At 44.8% G+C, this 21,303-nt stretch overlaps 1 protein-coding gene across 5 annotated transcripts in view; it reads right to left on the bottom strand.

The window, feature by feature from the left end:
• Window positions 1–14,321: 14,321 nt before the first annotated feature.
• The window catches only part of LOC149326691 (ryanodine receptor-like), a 539,764-nt gene continuing 532,782 nt past the window's right edge, over window positions 14,322–21,303 (bottom strand). For all 5 annotated transcript variants that reach the window (XM_089562900.1, XM_089562898.1, XM_089562899.1 and 2 more), the window contains exons 126-128: window positions 18,647–18,747; window positions 17,402–17,453; window positions 14,322–16,460 (exon numbers count right to left, since the gene is read on the bottom strand). In XM_089562900.1, the coding sequence (XP_089419026.1) occupies window positions 16,356–16,460; window positions 17,402–17,453; window positions 18,647–18,747 (258 nt within the window). In that variant the 3' untranslated portion in view covers window positions 14,322–16,355. The remainder of the gene's footprint in view (window positions 16,461–17,401; window positions 17,454–18,646; window positions 18,748–21,303) is intronic.

Consider the following 21,303-nt stretch of genomic DNA (forward strand, 5'->3'; position numbering starts at 1 on the left):
GCTTCTTGTCCTTGGGGAATACGTGGTATGAAATGTTGATGTCCTTTCTCGTGTTGTTACTACAGCCGGGCACGCAGCACCTTTGACCGCCACCGCGATTCTAATCTGCAGACATGTCGAATGTCTAAAAAAATGCCCGCATAATTGCAGAAAGACTAAGAGATAACCACCACAGCAGTGTCCTGCAACATTTACAACGCGCGCGAGAAGACGCACAACGCCTGAACTCGGCGGAACAACACAGCAACACGCTTGACAGCAGACGACGCGGGCGGCGACCGCTCCTTTCTCCCATCATGCTTTGCGCGGATCCGCTAGGGGATGGCGCGGCGCTGCAATTTGTGGAAAGGTCTGCCGTTTCGATGCGAAGCAGGCTATAGGCCTAGCGACGACCACGGCAGACAGGCAGCCGCAGAGCTCTTCGCCCAGAGCGCCCGCGAGCGGTGCCGTTGCCCAAAGCCCGCAACATCAGCTGGCATGCTTTGTCGCCGCTGGCAGTCTTTCTGATAACAAGGCGATGCCGTCTTTTCTTGCAATATTTGTACACCAAGCCAAGCAGCGCTCGGGCACTGCTGCGCTGCGGCGAAGTGCGACACCGGTTGTGGGCGGAGCTTGGGTAGAGCGAGCCAGCAGTGCTTGCCGCTGCGTGTGTCCCTGCTTGCTGTGGTGTGGCAGTTCGGAAGCGGCGCGACGGACGTGTTGCCGGACATGTGTCTCCTGCCTTAGCCAGAGTGCACAGGCCCTGACCGAACGAAAACACACAGCTGCTGCTGCTGCATTCCGCCTATGTCGCCGTCGTTTGCTGCATGTTCGCAACGGAGAGAACGACGGCGCTCCTCGCCGCGCCGCATCGTCGTGCTCTTTTTCGCGCACACGGAACTCTCTACGAATGGACGTGGATGCTTGAAAATCCAAAACAAGCGCGTTTGAGCTACGTTTTGATTTTGTGACGCGCCGAAACAGTCGCCAGCATCGGAATGCATGTCCTCGAGTGCGCCGAAGGTGGCACCTTTATTTTTTGTGCTCACTATACAGCGGAGCGGCTACACGGTAGAAGGAACTTTTCGCTGCTCTTTCAATACTTATATCATTTATTTTAATGTGAAAACGAACAGGTCACGGACGAGACGAAAGAAGCATGCAGCTACTCCATGCGCTCCGTGCTCTGGTAACACAGCTTGTTTCCGTGCGCGTCTCTTCACCGCGCTGGCTGCAGAAAGGCACACAGCAGCATGCCGGCATCGCGACTATAGCTTGGTGCAGAGAGCCAATGTCAAGGAACATGGCTAGGACACAGAAACAATAAAATTGCGCTTGTTGTGGCTTCGCCGGGCGCGCGTACTTTTCAATCTGGCCCGAGCGCATACCGGCAGGCGTATGCCCAAGTAATGGCGGAGGCGTCGCGGTTTGCGCACCACACACCAGATGGCGCTGAATTTTCGAAAGGGTCTTGACGACTGATTTTTTGAATAGGAGGGGAGTTCACTGAACGTGCTTTTCCACGATGTCCCAAACTCATCATCATCATCATCATCATCATTTATTTACCCTTAAGGGCCCTTGGCTTAGGGCATTACATAAGGGGGGGGGGGGGAAGGTCGTTTCATAATCAGTGGTCAGTGAAATCAACAAGAAATACAAAGTACAGGGTACATGGTCAACATTAACATTATCAAAATATTAACATGAGAAAGACACAGCAGCTCAAGAACAACTTGAGATAAGAAAAAAAAAACACATGCACACACTCAAAAACACGACAAAATAACTCAGCCCTTGAAATGTGATGATAATAACTGCCTGAATTTAATGGGTTCTGTTTCAATAACTATGAAATCGGGTAAGTCATTCCACAGTGTAATGGAGCTAGGTAAAAAAGATTTATTAAATGAGTTTGTGGAGCCGTGAATGCGCTGCAGACTTAAAGAGTTAAAAAGTCGTCGTGAGGTGCGAAGCGGCGGGTGCAATACAGAGTTTCTTAGCTGTGGGAAGGTGTAGTACAATTTGTGAAACAAACAGAGCTGTGAAATTTTACGCCGGAGTGCCAGGGGTTGCAGATCAAGGGATGCCTTGATAAGAGTTACACTGTGTTGTCTGCCGTACTGCGATGTGATAAAACGGGCCGCGCGATTTTGGATGGCTTCAAGCTGATCGATTAGATATTTTTGATGGGGATTCCAGATCGCCGAGGCATATTCGAGTTTGGAACGGATGAATGTTACGTAGGCGAGCTGTCGGACAGAATGGGGGGAAAAAGCAAGGGATCGTCTGATAAACCCAAGCATTTTGGAAGCGTCTGTACAAATTTTTGCAATGTGCTCACACCAGGTTAGTTTGTTGTTTATGATGATTCCAAGATACCTGTATGATTCTGTTTCGGAGAGTGGTGTGGAACTTAATGAATACTGATAGCTGAGGTTATTTCGCTTTCTCGATACATGCATGAATTTGCATTTCGAAATGTTCAGTGGGGGCACTTCACCGCTCGGAACTCGGTCATGATTTCGCCCCTTCTTACGCAGGCTTTTATTCTACTCTGCATCACCGCACCGCCTCCCTGCTTCAACAAACCCCCCGGATTCTTCGACTTCATCGACTTACGTTGGTACCCTTCCGTCACCGACCACGAAGAACTTGAAACCTGCCTTGCACCGCCGTTCCCGCCCCCTGTCAAGTATAACGCCTGGCAACCTGGTGGAACTATCAGCGCGGGAGATACGCATCGACTAGAAAAGACGCATCTGCTCTGGAGCCACTTGGGGCACTTCACCGCTCGGAACTCGGTCATGATTTCGCCCCTTCTTACGCAGGCTTTTATTCTACTCTGCATCACCGCACCGCCTCCCTGCTTCAACAAACCCCCCGGATTCTTCGACTTCATCGACTTACCTTGGTACCCTTCCGTCACCGACCACGAAGAACTTGAAACCTGCCTTGCACCGCCGTTCCCGCCCCCTGTCAAGTATAACGCCTGGCAACCTGGTGGAACTATCAGCGCGGGAGATACGCATCGACTAGAAAAGACGCATCTGCTCTGGAGCCACTTGGGGCACTTCACCGCTCGGAACTCGGTCATGATTTCGCCCCTTCTTACGCAGGTTAGTTACCTGCCGTCCTCGGCATCCTTCCGTTCAAATGACCCGTTCTTACTCGCGGTGTCGTGCCCCCCTGAAATGCTTGATTGTGTTCGCCGGATACTGCGCCTTTCATGTTTCCACTACTTTAATGCATTCCTTGTCTTTTTGATGCTCGTCCAGTCAGGTGATATTGAACTTAATCCTGGGCCCTCTGTATCATTAGAGTCTATTTCTGAAGCATTCGCTCGCCTCGAACAAACTCACGCCACAATAATTGCTGAGTTGTCAGCTATTCGCGGTGCCCAGTCTAACATACTAGAATCTGTGAATCAATTGTCTCTGCGTGTCGATGATTTGGAAAGAAATGTTAAGAACGATCACTCGAGTAGCCCCTGCCCACACAATAACACAAGCCAGAACAGTACTAAACTTTCGTTTGAAATCAAACAGCTCGCCGAAAAATGTGATGACACGGAGAACCGCCTTCGAAGGTCGAACCTTATCTTTTTTGGAATTTCGGATGTAAAAGATGAAACGTGGGCACGATCTGAAGAGCATGTCGTTTCCTTCTGCAGCGAGAAACTGGGTGTGTCAATTGATCCTGCTGACATTGAGCGTGCGCACCGAATGGGACGTTACATGGAAGCAAAGAATCGCCCCATTATTGTAAAATTTGCGCGTTTTAAAACGAAATCAATAATTCTTTCTACTACATCTCAGCTTAAAAACTCGGAGTTTAATGTTCGCGAAGATTATTCAGCCCGTGTTAGGTTGGCCCGGAAAAAACTTTTTGAGTATGCTCAGCAAACTAACGCTTCGTTCAAGATCCGTTTCAACAAGCTTGTTATTGGTAGCAAGCAGTACGTGTACAATGACACAACCGATTCCGTAACACAGCTATCGTCGTCATAGCCATCATCACCACCTCCTTTCCGCCGTCTACGTGCCAGTCCTCATCAATCGTCATTAGCAAACAGAGATGCACGGGCTTCTAAGAAAATGACCCTATTATTGACAAATATCCGCAGTTACCTCCCAAAGAAAGAAGCAGTAGGATCCCTTCTTGAAGATAGCACTGCGGATATTGCTATTTTTACCGAATCTTGGCTGACTTCAGATATCGAGGACACAGAGCTTCTTTCCGAAACGAAATCTTTTATTGCTTACAGGCGCGACAGAGAGGGAAGAAGGGGTGGTGGTGTCCTTGTTCTCACGAAATCTGAATTGCATACATCTCCCGTCCATGTTAGTTCCTCCCACGAGATACTTTGCGTTAAACTATCCCTACCTACCTGTACAAATATTATTGTTGCATGTTATCGGGCTCCTAATTGCGACTCCTCCTTTCTTACCGACCTTCACTCCGTCCTACTTGATCTGCACTCCCGCTTTGTTCATGCCAACTTCCTACTTTGTGGAGACTTTAACTTTCCCGATATTGACTGGGAAACCTTGTCAGCACCCTCCGGTCCGTCGAACAATTTTATTGACTTAGTGCTCACGTTTAACTTTACCCAGACAGTTAAAGTGCCTACTCGTGGTAACAACATTCTCGATCTTGTTCTCGCTTCTAAACCTGAGTTAATTGAGTCATTAACAAGCATCACCGGTCTAAGTGATCACGAGGTGCTTGTATTCAATTTTGCCGTTCCCATCCACACCAAGCAGCGCTCCTTAAAGTACATTCGCGACTACAGTAAAGCAGATTTTCGCGCTATTAACTTCGAGTTAGAAACTTTTTTCCACCTTTTCCACCAAGCCGCACCCTCTAGATCAGTAGAACAAAACTGGTTGCTCTACAAGAACAAAATCTTATCCCTTGTCGAAACACATGTCCCTCTTATCTGCATACGTGGTGATTGTAACAAGCCCTGGTATAGCAATGCCTTACGACAGTTAGCAAACAAAAAGAAGCGCCTCTATCGTGCGGCCAAGCGTACGAATTCAGTTGAAAAATGGGAAATATATGGCAGGTGCCTACATGAATACATTACCTTACTACGGCGTTCTAAAAAGAAATTTTTTCACGAAGATCTTGGAAACATAATGCGCGTCAACCCGAAAAAATTCTGGAATCTGGTCACTCCTTGCAAAAACCGTACTCAAAACATTTCGTTGATTAACCAAGACGGCTTACATGTCCCTGAGAATGAGCGCGCAGATGTCATGAATTCATATTTTTCCTCCGTATTCACGCATGAACCTGCTCTCCATATTCCCTCAATACCTGCCACTAGTTTTTCCCAAATGCCACCAGCTTTTATAACCCATGAGGGCATCACTAAACTCATCAACAACCTTAAAGTGTCAAGCGCCCCTTCTGAGTAACTTCTGGCATATCGCCATTCAACTTCAAGATGGCCCTGAGAGAGGGGGGACCGCTGTCAACCTCCTGCAGCACCGCAGTAGAGGTCAGGCAGGAAATGCAAGGAAACGGGCTTTGCTTCCGTGACGGCAGGAGTGGGCTACCTCCTGCACAATAATGGACCATTTGGGGAAATCTGTAAGTCAGTTTTCTGCAAGGCTTGTTTTCCAACCAAAAAGTCTCGTTCCGACACGACACTCTCGCATTCTTTGTGCAGTCGCGTTGCCCCTTCTGAGTAACTTCTGGCATATCGCCATTCAACTTCAAGATGGCCCTGAGAGAGGGGGGACCGCTGTCAACCTCCTGCAGCACCGCAGTAGAGGTCAGGCAGGAAATGCAAGGAAACGGGCTTTGCTTCCGTGACGGCAGGAGTGGGCTACCTCACACAGGAACTCTGCTCATAATAAACTTTCTTAGAAGTTTCTGCTGAACAAACTAGACTGACCCGCACAGTCGCGCCAACTCTTTACCTCTCCGTACCCCTAGCCCGAACAACAATGAACAGCTGTACAGCACACCAGCCACTTCGCGACGACCAAGACCCTTTTCATGCGCCACGCTGAGCGATGACACATCCGACTTACAAAGACGACGGTGACTGGGACTCCGAAAAAACATCCCTTCGCATACTGCGAATTCCAGTGACTCTTGAAGAAGGGAGGGATTGGTGCCGGAACCTTGAATTGAAAATAAAGGGTTTTCTAGATGAAGGCCATGAGATATATGTTTGGCTCGGTAATTCTACTACCTTATTTGCATTGTGGCGCTCGGCGTGGTACCTGTGCTAGAGTGTTTTTATTGTTAAAATTGCCGTTCAATGAAAACCAAAATGGGGGCTAGCACTCTAATTCATACCTGTTCCAGAGACTTGGGGGTGTCTTCAACATGTAGTTTCCTACTGAGGCGTCATGGGAACGCGGAGGTCGTAAGTTAGGTTAAAAACAAAATGTGCACAAGGCAGGAATTCAGGTGGAGGAGGGGCTGAGCCCTCTCATGTGAATACATGTGGGGGGCGTCAGGCGTCAACGTCACATCGTTTTAGCATTTTGACGTAACTGTCTATAACTTGCCAGAGGGCACGGCACCTGGCCTGGCGACAACATGCCTAAGCGGCCGTTACTGCTGTTGAAGGTTCTGCCATGGTTTTTCGCCAACGCTACATCTTTCTGCAGTCCGGACGGGGCACCGCTGTTCTTCACGCCTTATCAAGACTTTCGGATTGATGGCATCCAGCTCGTGGATCGTCTTTCGTCGACGACGGTGACGTCATCAGTGGACCGGCTACAAAAGGAGCCAAGCAGCGAGGGAGGCTTCAGAGGGCACGGCACCTGGCCTGGCGACAACATGCCTAAGCGGCCGTTACTGCTGTTGCAGGTTCTGCCATGGTTTTTCGCCAACGCTACATCTTTCTGCAGTCCGGACGGGGCACCGCTGTTCTTCACGCCTTATCAAGACTTTCGGATTGATGGCATCCAGCTCGTGGATCGTCTTTCGTCGACGACGGTGACGTCATCAGTGGACCGGCTACAAAAGGAGCCAAGCAGCGAGGGAGGCTTCAGAGGGCACGGCACCTGGCCTGGCGACAACATGCCTAAGCGGCCGTTACTGCTGTTGCAGGTTCTGCCATGGTTTTTCGCCAACGCTACATCTTTCTGCAGTCCGGACGGGGCACCGCTGTTCTTCACGCCTTATCAAGACTTTCGGATTGATGGCATCCAGCTCGTGGATCGTCTTTCGTCGACGACGGTGACGTCATCAGTGGACCGGCTACAAAAGGAGCCAAGCAGCGAGGGCGGCTTCAGAGGGCACGGCACCTGGCCTGGCGACAACATGCCTAAGCGGCCGTTACTGCTGTTGCAGGTTCGTTATTTGAATAATGCTAAAACTTTCAGAAGTGATGACCGCTTTTTGTTAGCCCTGCCGTGCCCTCGCAGTTTCCTGAATTTTTTGGTTGACTCTTGGTCTATGGTGTTGACACTGTTGGTTTCAGGAGATGTTGAAGAAAATCCTGGACCTAAAACCGCAGAAATGTTGCAATTAATCATTGATAATCAGGCTTCATCAGATGCTAAGATAGATGCATTAAGAGCTGAAATGACCGAAATGAACGTGAAATGCGAAAAACTGACCGCTACACTTAATGTGATTGCAGAATTGAACAAGCGAGTACAAACCCTAGAATCCCTTGTTCGTCATCAGGCGGATAAGTTGGTAGAGTATGAAAACAGAAGCCGATCCAATAATCTCTTAGTTTTTGGTATCGATGAGGACAAGGGTGAATCAGACCGCGACCTGAAACAAGCTGTTATTGATAATGTATTTAAAGGAACCTTGGGAGTAGAAGTGAACACGATCGACAAAATTCATCGTATTGGGAAGAAAAAAGACGGTAGTAATCGGCCGGTAATCATGCATTTTTATGATTCGCGAGAAAAACAGTCTGTGATGCAGAACTGCGGCAAGCTGAAAGGCAGCTCGATAAGCATTAGTCAAGACTACGCTAAAGAAACTGTTGAATTACGAAAGAAACTATGGCAAAGCAGTGAAAAGGAACGAGCAAACGGCAAAAAGGTGCAACTGGTACATGACAAGCTTAAGATAAACAATCATATCTACGTCTGGGATCGTGAAAAGAATGAACGGTGTCTGTACCGTACTGAGCAAGTTAAGGTTCCTCGATTCAAAAAGAGGGGAAAGACTGCTAGCCCTACATTGCTTCAGTTGCAAACTTCAGACAAGGCTTCTGACACGGAAAGCGATTCTTCTCGGTCATAGCTCAGAATTCTACTTGTAAACGCCCGCAGTATAGCAAATAAAGTAACTGATTTAGAGTATCTACTAATTTCTGAGAGCCCTGATGTATTGATGTTGACTGAGACATGGTTACATAGCGCAATTAATGACAGTAGTATTTTTCCTCCTGACTACAAGGTGTTTAGATGCGACAGAGATTCCAGAGGTGGTGGCGTGGCTATTATTGTGAAAAGCACTATAAACGCTGTCGCCCTTGATTGCAATGTCTCTGAAACGGTCTGGTGCAAGATCAGCTGTGCAAACATGTGGTATATGTTAGGGACTGTGTACAGACCACCAGCCACTCCGCCAGAATTTTTGGATGGCTTGAATGTATTTCTTAACTCCCATGTAAATGAAAACACAAGACTAATAATGGCTGGTGACTTTAATTTGCCGCATATTAACTGGGAAAGTCTATCAACGGGTAATGCAGAAATAAGGAGCGCCAATAAAATGATGCAGATCATGTTTTCACATAATCTTAAGCAAATAGTTAAAGACTTCACAAGAGTTACACCAAAGTCCCAGTCATTGTTGGACTTGGTCTTCATATCCGGTAGAATACCAGACTATACTGTATCAGTTGAGAATGGTTTATCAGATCATAAGATGGTTTGCTTGAATGTACCGCTGCACACAAGAATCTGTAAGAAACCATATGTCGTGATGCATGTCAAGGATTATGGCCGTGCGAATGACACGTCCATCCTAGACGTTCTGGAAGAAAGCTTTAATGAATTTGAAATAGCATCCAACCGCGAAAGTGTAGAAGAACTATGGGACCGACTTAAAGGCATAATCAAATATTGCATAGATCATTTTGTCCCCACACGTATAAGGAAATCACAGCAAAAAAATCCATGGATAACTAGGAGCATCATACACCTTAAGCGTAAGATAAAAAGGTTAAGGAAGAAAAAAAGCAGGGCAACAGAACTTTCAATAACCAAACAAATGCTAAAATCTGCATTGGTGGAGTCGAAGAAAACGTTCTTCAATAAAACGCTTACAAACTTCCTTAAAAGCTCGCCACAAAAGTTTTGGCGATATTTCGCAGATCGAAAGAATGAAATAGAACAGATAGTGGATGGCGACGCAGTTGTGACAGAAAAGAAAGATATTGCAAACGTATTTAATCATTTTTTCCAATCAGTTTTCACGAAGGATAGATGTGACAGTGACGGTGATCCTTTAGTCTGCGCAATACAATACCCAATGGAAGACCTACGCATTACAAGGGAGGGCGTGTTCCAGCATTTGCTTAGGTTGGATGCAAAAAAATCGTGTGGCCCAGATGAAATACCAACGGTATTTCTTCAACGGTACGCTGAATGGATGTCGTATTATTTGCAGCTTTTATTCGAAAAATCTTTGCGGGATCATTCAGTACCTCAGGACTGGCGCGATGCCACCGTTGTTCCGATATTTAAAAGTGGCAATAGGCTATGTGTAAACAACTACAGACCGGTCTCGCTCACTTCTGTGTGCTGTAAAGTCCTAGAGCATGCAATAGCAAAACATATTCTGTATTTTTTAGAAAAAAACGATTTATTATGCCCAGTTCAGCACGGTTTCCGATCTGGCCTTTCGACGGTGACACAGCTAATCGAAACTGTACATGACCTTTGTACAGCTGCAGATGAATGCCAACAGGTAGATGTTGTATGTATAGACTTTGCGAAGGCATTCGATAAGGTTACACATCATAAACTACTTTCCAAATTGAGGAGCCTAGGAATTAGTGAAAATGTAGTATTGTGGATTCAGACATATTTAAAAAACCGTTATCAAAGGGTCAGAATCGGGAAAAGTGAGTCGGGGAAGTGTGAAGTTCTGTCTGGAGTGCCGCAGGGGTCTGTTTTAGGCCCACTTTTGTTTTTATTGTATATTAATGATATTCCGTCTAATATTAACCCACCTGTAAAAATTAAACTATTCGCCGATGATTGTTTAATTTACACGCGTGTAGCCTGCACGGAAGATCAGATCAAACTAAATAAATGCCTACAGTCATTAAACTCGTGGTGCCAAAGATGGGGCATGGTAATTAACTACAATAAATCTACATACACTCACGTAACTAAAAAACAGAACGTTATCAGATTTGAATATAATATTGGAGAAAATACCTTGGTCGAGGTGCAGAGTTTTCGGTACTTAGGGGTGACAGTGACGCATAATCTAGACTGGCGTATTCATATTGAGAATATCTATTCAAAAGCGTACCAGAAGCTTTGCTTTCTTAGGAGAAAACTTCCAAACGCAACTAGAGAAATTAAGTTAGTCGCCTACAAAACGTTTATACGACCAGTTCTGGAATATGCGAATGCTGTGTGGAGCCCTCACCAAAAATGCTTAAAAAAGAAGGTAGAAAGAGTACAGCGGATTTCAGCACGTTTTATATGTTCAAAGTATCGCCGTACTGACTCGGTTACAAAGATGATGCAGCAGTGTGAATTGGAAACGCTGGAAATTAGAAGAATAAAACATAGACTCAAACTTTTTTTCCAGATAATGCAAGGGACATTAAAAATAAATAAAGAACATTATGTGAAAGCGCCTATAAAACGTGGTTCCCGGAAAAACCACAGCAGGGTACTACAGCCTATTAACACACGTACGGATGTGTACCGGTATTCTTTCTTCCCTGACGTAATTGAAATGTGGAATAAATTGCCAAGTGATGTTGTGGAGAGTATGAACGTGCAACAATTTGAGCTAGGTGTTGATACATTTTTGAGAAATGGTGTACAAATTTTGAACTCTGACTCATGATTGATCATTTATGTATTTGTTTTTGTTCCCTCCCTGTAACGACCCTCATTTGAGGGTTAACAGTATGACCAAATAAAAAATAAAAAAAACTTTTGAGGGGATTTGTGATCGTTCCGTAATACAGTCCCCGATCAATTGTATAAACAGTGCAATCAGGGGCTGTATTACGGAACGATCAAATCACAAACTTGTCAAAAACGAGTCAATTAGCCCCGCCATGGCCCAGCGGCCATGTTGTTGTTTTGCATCATGAGTGGCTGCCGTTCACGTCACGGACGTGACAGAAGTGATGATGTTGCACACCTAATTATGCAGGCGCAAACTGACGTTTTTTTGTGATGGCCTCAAGGCGGTCAATTTGACCGTCGCGTTTGTGACAGAAATTGGTGGCGGCAGCGGCCGTGTATGTGGTGACACAACTGAGGCAGTTGCGCCTGCTTGCTTCCGTGCTTTAACTGAATTACACATTATCAACTGCTGACTTTCCATTTATATTTCTGAATGGCAGCACTGAAGACAGCAGCTCAGAAGAAACATAAAAAGACCGGCACAGTGCACAGGGATGGCGGCAAACAGCAGTGAAGCAACTGAAGAGCTCAGCAAATAAATGATTTTCATGAATTTTTCGTGTTTTTTTTCATGCAGCTTGACCAGCTATAACCTCCTCAGAATGTACTCAAAACATCAGATATTGCCCTTCTGAGGATGTCCTCAGGCCGGACATGGACTTTTAAATACATTTTGAGAATCATTTGAGGACATCTTGAGGATAAAGAATGTCCTCAGAAAGTCCTCAGGATATTTCAGTGTTGTCTGGGTCGCCACGTGTAGTTTCTCTTTGGCTTTGACACATACTGCCCGCCACGTGTCACCAGTTTTGAATGTAGGGCTTCGTCAGTCATTATTTGTGCTCTGGGTTCGGTAAGCGTCCGGCGCTCGTTCATTGCGCATTCAAGATGGTTGTCATTCTTTACGCTGAAGAAACGAACTGCGTACCGGGCCGTGCAAGTTCGACGTCTCAGAACGGGTGATAAAGGTGTGGCGGCTGCAGCGAGCGAGGCAAAATTTTCTGCTGTTCCACGTGATTTCGTGATGCGGCTGTTTGCGAAGTGTGGGATTTTGCTGGACAACGATGTTGGAACAATATGCTGTAGTACTGCAGCCTTTATGGCGACACCTCTAGTGAGGACGATGGCGTAAGTGTGGACGAGTAGTCCAGTGACTAATAGATTTGTTTTGGAATGTGCCCACGTGTACGCCCCCGCGGGCAGCCGATAGCGTCTGAGGATAAGCAGCAGCTGCCAGATAATGCTGTCGGGTTCTGCTATCAAAGGAGAATCTTAAGGGACTTCCGTTTTTTTTCCTGATATGATATATGGAGGAGGTCGACTTACAATCGTGTAAATACGGTACTTCATTTTGAATCAGTTTATCCAGAAGCATGTTCGATAACCATTTGCATTCATAGAAATGGCCTTATTTGTCATCCACAAGCGACAGCGACACTGGCTGCTGGTTGCCCAAAGCATTGAGCTGCAGCCTGGGTCCCACTGGCACTTCCTGTTCAGTGCATGCTGTTCGTAAGGAGCAGTCGCTCTCGGGCCACTTTTGTCAAAACTGCACTCGTCTATTCGCGTTCACTAAAACTGGTGAATTCACTCTCCACAATCACCGAAAATGCACACACGAACCCTGCAGACTCATTAGGCCTATCGTGGTCGCCGCCGTCACTTGCAGAGCGAGAGTAGCTGTTCAATTGTGCGCTTCAGTTGCTGATGATATAAAACAAGTGCTCATTAAACGGCCCAGTCAAGAAACTAAGATGGAGATTTTAAGACCTTTCAATTCTTAAATTTAATGTCGGAGCACATACTCGATCACTCGTCTTGCCGGACCTAAAGCCCCTCTACTGTCGCCCAGAAAACGTCATGGAGGGGCTTTAGCCGGACAAAGCGGAGTGAGTTCGCCAATCCATCGCTCTTGAGGAGGCGATGGCCCAACTCACTATGGGGAAAGTGCGTTCTGCCGCGAGTGTTGCTAAGCTCATCGTGCGACATTGCACGAATGACACTTTAGGTGAATGTCACTTTTACAGTAAATGTGATATTAAATGCACCCATGTGACAGGGGTATAAAGTGGGTTGGAAAAATTGGTTGCTATAAAATTTGAGGCCCGTTTGAGGTGCAGCAAAATCATATCTCGATAGCTGCATGCGTCCACACAAAGTAGTTTACACTTTGATCTGTGATGGCTCTGTTTCACTACGTGCATGGCCACTGATAGCCACATTTTTATTTTGTAGTTGTTGTTGCTGGGCTTCTCATCTCAGCAAACTGTTTGCAGGCTCTCCAAGGATAGATCAAAGCCTTTGTACTTACTATTTTCTGTTTAGCTTAACAACTGATCCATATCTTTCGCGCATTCCAAAACCCCTATAGACTTTCATGACTTTCCATACCTTTCATAAGCAATGCATTAACATAAATTAAAACTTAGGTGACAGTGATTTTATCCCACATCTCAGTTCTGTGTACAGCTACTGACAATAAACATACATAAGGCTAAGTACATCCATATCTAGACACAAATGTACGAGGTCTATTCAGTAACTTATCTGCCTTGATAATGGTTTAATTGTGTAGGTTGAATAAATACTTTTCATGAATGAAAATAAAAAACATCGAATGACAATAAAGAACGCCCTCTCCTTCAGAGTATGACATAGCAATTAGTTCAAAGCATAAATTATAACTACCTAACTTCCACATAAACTCTATATCTGAAAATAAAAAAACACGTCAGCCTGCAAGCTAGCAAGTCATTGCTTTAATCTGATGTACTACACCTCTGAAAAGCTACGCCGAAGAAAGTACTATTCTAACTCAAAAAGCCTATTTTTTAAAATTATGGAAAGTCTTAGGTGAAACATTCTGTTTTGTTCTAACATTGTTATAACCAGTTAGTTTGACTGCAAATGAAGAAGTCTGAACCAAGCGAGGTTTGCTTGTTACTGCATTTTCCACACAGCCGTGGCTTTTCCAATAACTGATGCAGGTATTAGCCTATTATTTAAAAGCGCAGGTTGTGGTTTAAAACCTTATTTAAAATTGCAGTCTTGAGACAATGACAAAGCAGCATCATTTGGCTCTTATTGGAGCCACTGTCTGGCTGACACGGGGCTGGAGGCCAGAATTCTGTCCACGGCTTTTTGTCAAAATGCTGGAGGCAGCTTACAAGGCCTCCACTGTGCCCGTGAAATCACGAACGCATCTGCATTTTGCAGCAAATTTCATCACACCAGCACAAATTCAGGTTTTCTGTTATTTTACTCTTTATTGAAAACTGCAACCTGCATCCAGGCAAGGCATTAACAGGGGTGCCCCTTCAAGAAAGAGGATTTCTTAAATCACAGTGTAAGCGACAAATCAAAACAGCACAGAGTCATTCAATTCACACTTGGTGCGAAAGAGCTCAGAAATGTCTCCACGCAGTGCTACGAGTACAAGCAGAGACAAAGAAATGCTCTCTAAACCAAATGAAGGACAAAAGCGAGGTATCAGACTAAATCAGTGCTTGCACAGGTTCATATGAAAACAAAAAGAAGAAAGAAAACTTGGACAGAGACATCAGGAGTGTTGACATTTCTAAGGGAGGAAGACCTTGTTGCATCGCACAAGAGCCAAAGAGAAAAATAAAGCAAAGGGAGAGTGCGCCTCTCTGTATTTACAATCCACTTTCCCTTTGCACTCGTGGTTCAGATAATATGCACTCTCTATGGTAGTTTAATCCAAAGCACATGCAACTATTGCTGGGGAAGAGCATTGCATAGGACGCAGCCGCACAACTCTTTACGCAAGAAAAATGGCTCACTCAAGCGTCTTACAAGCACTGTGTATTATATTCTCCTTTCTATGCGAGGAAGAAATGTCATACATTATGCACAATGACATAATATTTCCGCCATGCTGTTTCAAATTAAAGGCAGTTGCTTATGAAAGACAGGTTCATGTATATTTTACTTGGTACAGAACTGTGGTGCCATTCTCTTCATTCATTTAATCAAAGCATGAAACAGCAAGGAACAAACGCAGCTGTCGTCTGCCAGAAGGAAAAAGCCTGACATGCATCCGATGCGGAACAACAAAGTGTCTCCCTAAGAGCGCAACCAAACATCAGAGAGAGCAGGCACACATTTTCTCATCACTCAGGCACTGTTCAACAGAGATGAAGAAGTTGAGGTCTGCTCTATGCAGACAAGAAAGTGGAGCATTCATTTCTAAGGCAGGCACTACGAGAAGAAAAATGAACGCTCGTACAAGCTACCCTCTTGCCTGCTTTGACACGCTCCGGCAGAGTGTTGCATCATTTTTCCCGCTTCACTGGGCGGAAACCAGCAACAAATCCAACCCAAGCTCTCCTGTAACAGGCTATTGCTATCTACCGCGCGGTACGAAGATCGTCGCGCAAACCCTTGGCCAGCCCTCACATTGAGGAATGCCGCTCAGATCACATGGAAGACACAACCTCAGTTTCAACACTGTCGACTAGCAGTGATTGGCGCTTCTTCTTACCGAGGATGAAGTCAGGTGATGATGTGAGAGCACCTAGTCACTTAAAAGGGGCTCATGATATCAAGAAGCTGTCACCCTGTATGCAAGGTGTTCCGCGTCACAAACTTAAACTCTACACATTCTGATATGCAAGCTATTAGAAGCTTTGCAATTAATAAATGGTTCACCAAGTTCTTGTTATATGTCCAAATACCCGACATCTCAGCCCACTGCGTGTCTCAAGAGCTCTTAAACCAGACATGTGATGTTTTCATTCATCTTTGAAAATTAGCAACTCACAAAACAACTAGACTAGACTGACAGTCTTTCTTCACAACATAAGAAATGTTAACCAAATAATGACAAAAATTTCTTGTGGTAACATAGCTTGGGTGAAAACAAACAAGGCAGAAAAAAGGGGAATTACTTCAAAATGCAGCTCCTGGTCCTCACCAAAGCTATTACATGCAACAACTAAGCTTAAGTCATTTTTGAGCAAGCCGTGGCTTCTAGAATCACTATATATAACACTGTGCACAATGAGATGCTCTCCGGTGCCAGTTTAATGATTCTTAATGATCCGTTTCTTTAATAATTTGGAATATTTCTCTCTAACTTTCCGTCCTCCATGTTAAATCAGACTTGAAATGTGTTTCTCTTCATTACACTAACCCTGGTAACTGATTAATTTAAACATGGTGCTTACATCCCCTCTTTTGCCATATCCATGCAAAAAACAAAGGTGAAGCCTTTTCTGTCAAAATGGTGACGGATGGTGACAGGCGCACTGGTTATCCAGCGCCCATCAGTTCGTCTTCATACTGTTTCCGGAAGCAGTCTCCGACTGGGAAGAAGTCCCAGCAGCGCTTCTGATACAATTCCCACACGTACGTTTCCTGTGAACACAGAGAAAGATGCGCATTGATGAGCACAACAGATGATCGAGGCAGTCAACACACAGATGAAGTGCATAACAGCCCTGCCCTCAAGCAAAGGGTGGCACAGATGTGCACATTTGATTAAAACTGATCTTCAGGTATATACTGAAAGGCTCTTCAGATATTTATAGACATTACACTATAAAAATGGGATAGACGTACAAATTTTGTCCAGCGATAGAAAAAAGAACTTGTTAACCCTAAGAAAAAATTTCAGCCACAGGTTCTTACTTCTTGTTGTCCCATTATTGTCCTAAAAACTACCCTAAAAAGGTACATGCCGGGGAAGGGGTGAGTGGCAAGTCAGTTTCGGAGCAACAAAATGGCTGCCAAAACAGGACAGCTTTCTCTTTGAACAGTGCACGGTAACGCAGAGGATGCATGCAGTGGTCCTGATGGTGGCCACGTAAGTACTCTGCCTGGGATAAATTTCCAAATGACCCAAGCTTCCGTGGAGACCTATTACTCGCGCGATGCGGCCTCTGAAGCTGCTGAGGCTTTGTGGATGTAAAATCCACCAGCTTTTCACCTTATGTACCTCTACAGGTGGATTTTAGCGTATTTACACCAACTTTAAGTTCATTTGATTTTGCGGCTTTTGCCTTCTGTGTGTGTGCGTGTGCATGTGTGTGTGGGAGAGAGAGAGAGGACAACATGAGTGCTCGTAATTAGTCTACAAGCACCAGAAAAATTCCTCAGATCTTGTGTCAACAAATGCTGATGGGCCCCTAGACAAAGTGTCAATAAATGCACTTGTGCTTCATTCTTGAATCACATTTTTCAAACTCTTAGTGGCTTCAGGTCATACAATTTCTAGGATAATACGCCTGTTTCCCCGCATTTACTGTACCTCAGAGTGGAACCAAAGGCAAAAATAAGGCCTTCATTACGGGTCTCACCTGGCCTGTATACTCTGTGTCCGGTTTGTTGATGAGGTGCATCAAGAAGAACCTTGGGAAGAGAAGAGAAGGATCAGCTTCCACACACTGCAGCCTAAAAACTATACACAGAGCCCCAAAAAGTAGCCCTTCACATAGGTAGTACTTGAAATTCTCTATGACGTCTAATGAAGGCTAGCGATGCAATACATACAAATACTGCCTGACAAACACCTCTAACTTTCAGTCGACAAACTTCATCTTCTACGGATGACCATGTCCAGATGTGCATTTCCTGACAAGGTAAGATTTACTTGCAGCCTCCCCTTTCACCATGTTGCTAAACATTCCATACTTCTAATTCGGCTTCTTGACACAGTAGGAAACACACTAGTAAAACTACCAGTCGATACAGTATCTAGCTGCTTAAAGGGGGACGAGGGTCTTAAAACTAACTTTTTTATTTATGGCTAGAATCTCATGAAATTTTGCACACAGGTGCGCTCTTCTCTTCTGATTCCAAGTATGCAATCATAATTGAGCTGGTGGTCTTATTTCTTACAAAGTCTAGAATTTAATTAGGTAATTTCTTATGCAGCTTCGATGAACTTTCTCATTGCATTTTGTTGCTTTTATTTACATGAATTGATAGCCAGGGAGTTCCCATACCCGGTGACATTCTTCGTTTTCCTCTATGTCATCCTGATATACTACGCCGAGAGCAAAAGGTCACAGTATTTTAAACTGCAACTCGTTAAGCTAATTGTAAATTGCTATTTATACGTGGCCTAAACAAAAAAAGTAAGAATGTCACCGTGTATGGTAATTCCCTGGCTATCAATTCATGTAATTAAAAGCAACAAAATGCAATAAGAAAGTTCATTAAATCTGCGTAAGAAATTACCTAATTACACTCTAGAATTTAAGACAACTTTTGATCTAAAACCACCAGCTCAATTATGGCTACATTTTTGAAATCAGAAGAGAAAAACACATATGCGTGCAAAATTTCATAAGATTATAGCCACAAATAAAAAGGTCAGTTTTAAGACCCTCGTCCCCCCTTAACATAAGGCTACTCACGGCCTGCTCGTAGCAGCTAAAAACGGTGTGCGACCTAGGACTGTGTAAAGAATAAATAAATTGTGGGTTGGTCCCATTCTGCGCTGCCCAAGGAAGCACAGTGGTGCGATATCTGATATGAATGATGCTCTCCTATTTGTGTTCTCCTGATTCAGTGCCTGCAGTTTCTCCATGCGCACTCACATGTAGTTGGCCAGGTTGTGCTCTTTCTGAACGTGCGTGTCGAATCCGTGGGGCACCCGATCGAAGTAGTCCTTGCCAATGCCACAGATGAAGCAGTTTGACTGCACAGGGAGAAAAGAGCCAGGGTCAGTTTCAGTGGGCAGGTCAGCACGATTCTCATCAAAATTTCACTTTGTAAGCAAAGGGCAGCGAGAAACTAAAGCCACAGTTAGAAAACAAAATACAGATTTATCAAATTCACTGTAATTGCCAACTAATTCAGTACATACAACATCACAACGAAAACAGCACAAACTTTATGAAGGACGCAGAAAGGGGAGATGAGATACAGGCGTACTTTACTCAATTCCTTTGTCTTGTGGTCATGCTTATGTAGGCCAAACCAGCAGATGCCTTAACAAAAGACTGTTAGAGCACAACTACAATGTAAGCACACGAGTCTCAGGCCATCTGGGCGTTCATTGCCGCGATTGTAAATGCACTCCTCACTAGAGTGACACGAGCGTGCTGAGTAGGTGCAGTGTCCAAATCACACGAGAGATAACTGAAGCCAAAAAAATCGCAAGCCTAAAAGACCGCTGTGTCAGCACCCCATCCGTGGCCCTTGTGGATAAGGAATTTTGTTTCTTTTCGACAGCTCAGCAGTCATGATTTCCTGCTCGTTTCCTGCTGTGATTGTTTATGATTAATGTCTTATCCTTCTTGTTTTTGATGCCTTGAGTATATTGACCGATGTGTCGGAGCAATAAAATTTCACTTGCTAGTCAGTGCCTGCGTCTTGTCTCCCCTTTCTGCATCCTTCGTGAAGTTCGCGCAGTTTTCATTGTGATGGAAAACCAGCTAGCTCATGATGTGTTCTTCACATAAAACATGGCAAGAGACAAGCTTATCTGTAAGCTAGAAAGCACTAACACACAGCACCCATGCTAACAACGTGCTTTCCGCCGCAGTGCTGGCAGCGTGCGGCTCGCTGGGCATCACAAGGCCTGGCTCGTTTCACATTTTATTTTATTTATTTATTTAGATCATACTGTTAGCCTTGTCAGAGGCTCTTACAGGAAAGGGTGAAACTGACATGCAAAAAATAGGGGAACATACAAATGCAGGCAGAGGAATGCAAAAGATAAACCGAGAAAAGGCATTGCCTCCACAAAACAAGACAGCATTTCGAGTGCCAAGGCAAGAGCACATTCATGTATAAAATAGAAAGGCGCAATACCACAACTATGCAAGGAAAATAGCAAAACAAAGGAGGTATTCCAGCCAAATATTCAAACAATAAAAGAACTACACTAACCAAAATGCTGTAACACACAATACATGACCAGGTTCGAGAAGGATCAGCTGGACCTATTAGCTTCTACAGAAATGAATTAATTCAGTGATGAGCTGCTGATCACTGTACCATTTGTTAGTGCGTTCCATTCCCAGACTGCTTGTGGGAAGTGAGAATGCCTAAATGTGTCACAGTGAAATCTAAATTTAGTTGTTAATGAAGGAGACGGGTATTGGTCTACGTCTACCTCAATGGCTCCAATCAAAGGTAGGTAAAGAAACCTCAGGTTTAAGAAACGGGCTCGACTAATGATAGTGGGAAGACAAGCTTGATTAAAGGGCAACTGCAGCACTTTTTGAGAATTTCGCGAGGTAAAGCATGCCAAGTATTTTTGCACTAGCATTTAAAATAATGACGTAATCGACAATTGAATTTCACGCTTTTCCTAAATGCTCCGGAGGAATGCAGGCAAACTCAGCGTGACGTCACGGAAGGTATGAATTCACATTACCGCTGTCGTCAGCCACACCCTGCTCTGACTCGTTAGACGCTGCTAAACAACTCTCGGTAGGGTTTGCCTTCAGTGGCGTTGGTTTTTTCCCTCAAAGAAGGCGATTATGCGTTGGAAATGTATCGATACCTTCGATGACGTCATCATGCGCTCCCGCACTTGGCGCTGTGCGCTGCAGAGAAGATTGAAGGGCGTCCGGATTTTAATCGGCGATTACTTCACTATTTGAAGGGCGAGCCCAAAAAGACTTCGCATGCTTTACCTGCAAGCTTCACACATTCGACGCTCTTAAGCTTGTTGATTTCTGAAACCTGTGCAGTTTCCCTTTAAGGCGATCACTTGGAGAGTCGTTTCTTCTATACTTATTATAAATAAATTAAACTGCCCTCCTCTGGACACCCTCTAGTTTCGCTATTAGTTGTTTTGTGTAAGGGAACCAACAGATAATGTTATACTCAAGTATAGAACGAACCAAGGATGTGTAAGCCAGCAACTCCGCAGTTGGGGATGCAGATCATTTGAGGGAGAAAAGCGTGGCAAGAGCTTTAATTGTTAGACCTGCTTGCTCCTCTTTAGGTCGGAATACAGTACAGCCTCCAAGTATTTATATTCATCCACCAATTTTATTGCTGTTTGATCAATTTTATAAAGTTACTGCTTTCTCTAAATTAATCAACACTCTAAAGTCAGTGCGTCAGTCGTCAAATCGAAGTCGCAGTGCAACCAGCCACCACCTATCACATGATGCCAGTGCACTACAAACACTACAATACTGCGCTAAAATTAAGGTACTGTTGATTTCCGCAGCGCCTTCGGCAGCGAAGCAGGCCACTCAGGAGCCATCGTAAGCTAGACTGGCTTCATTAGAGG

Source organism: Amblyomma mixtum, chromosome 10, assembly GCF_055824585.1.
Source record: "Amblyomma mixtum isolate Tamu chromosome 10, ASM5582458v1, whole genome shotgun sequence".
Lineage (NCBI taxonomy): Eukaryota > Metazoa > Arthropoda > Arachnida > Ixodida > Ixodidae > Amblyomma > Amblyomma mixtum.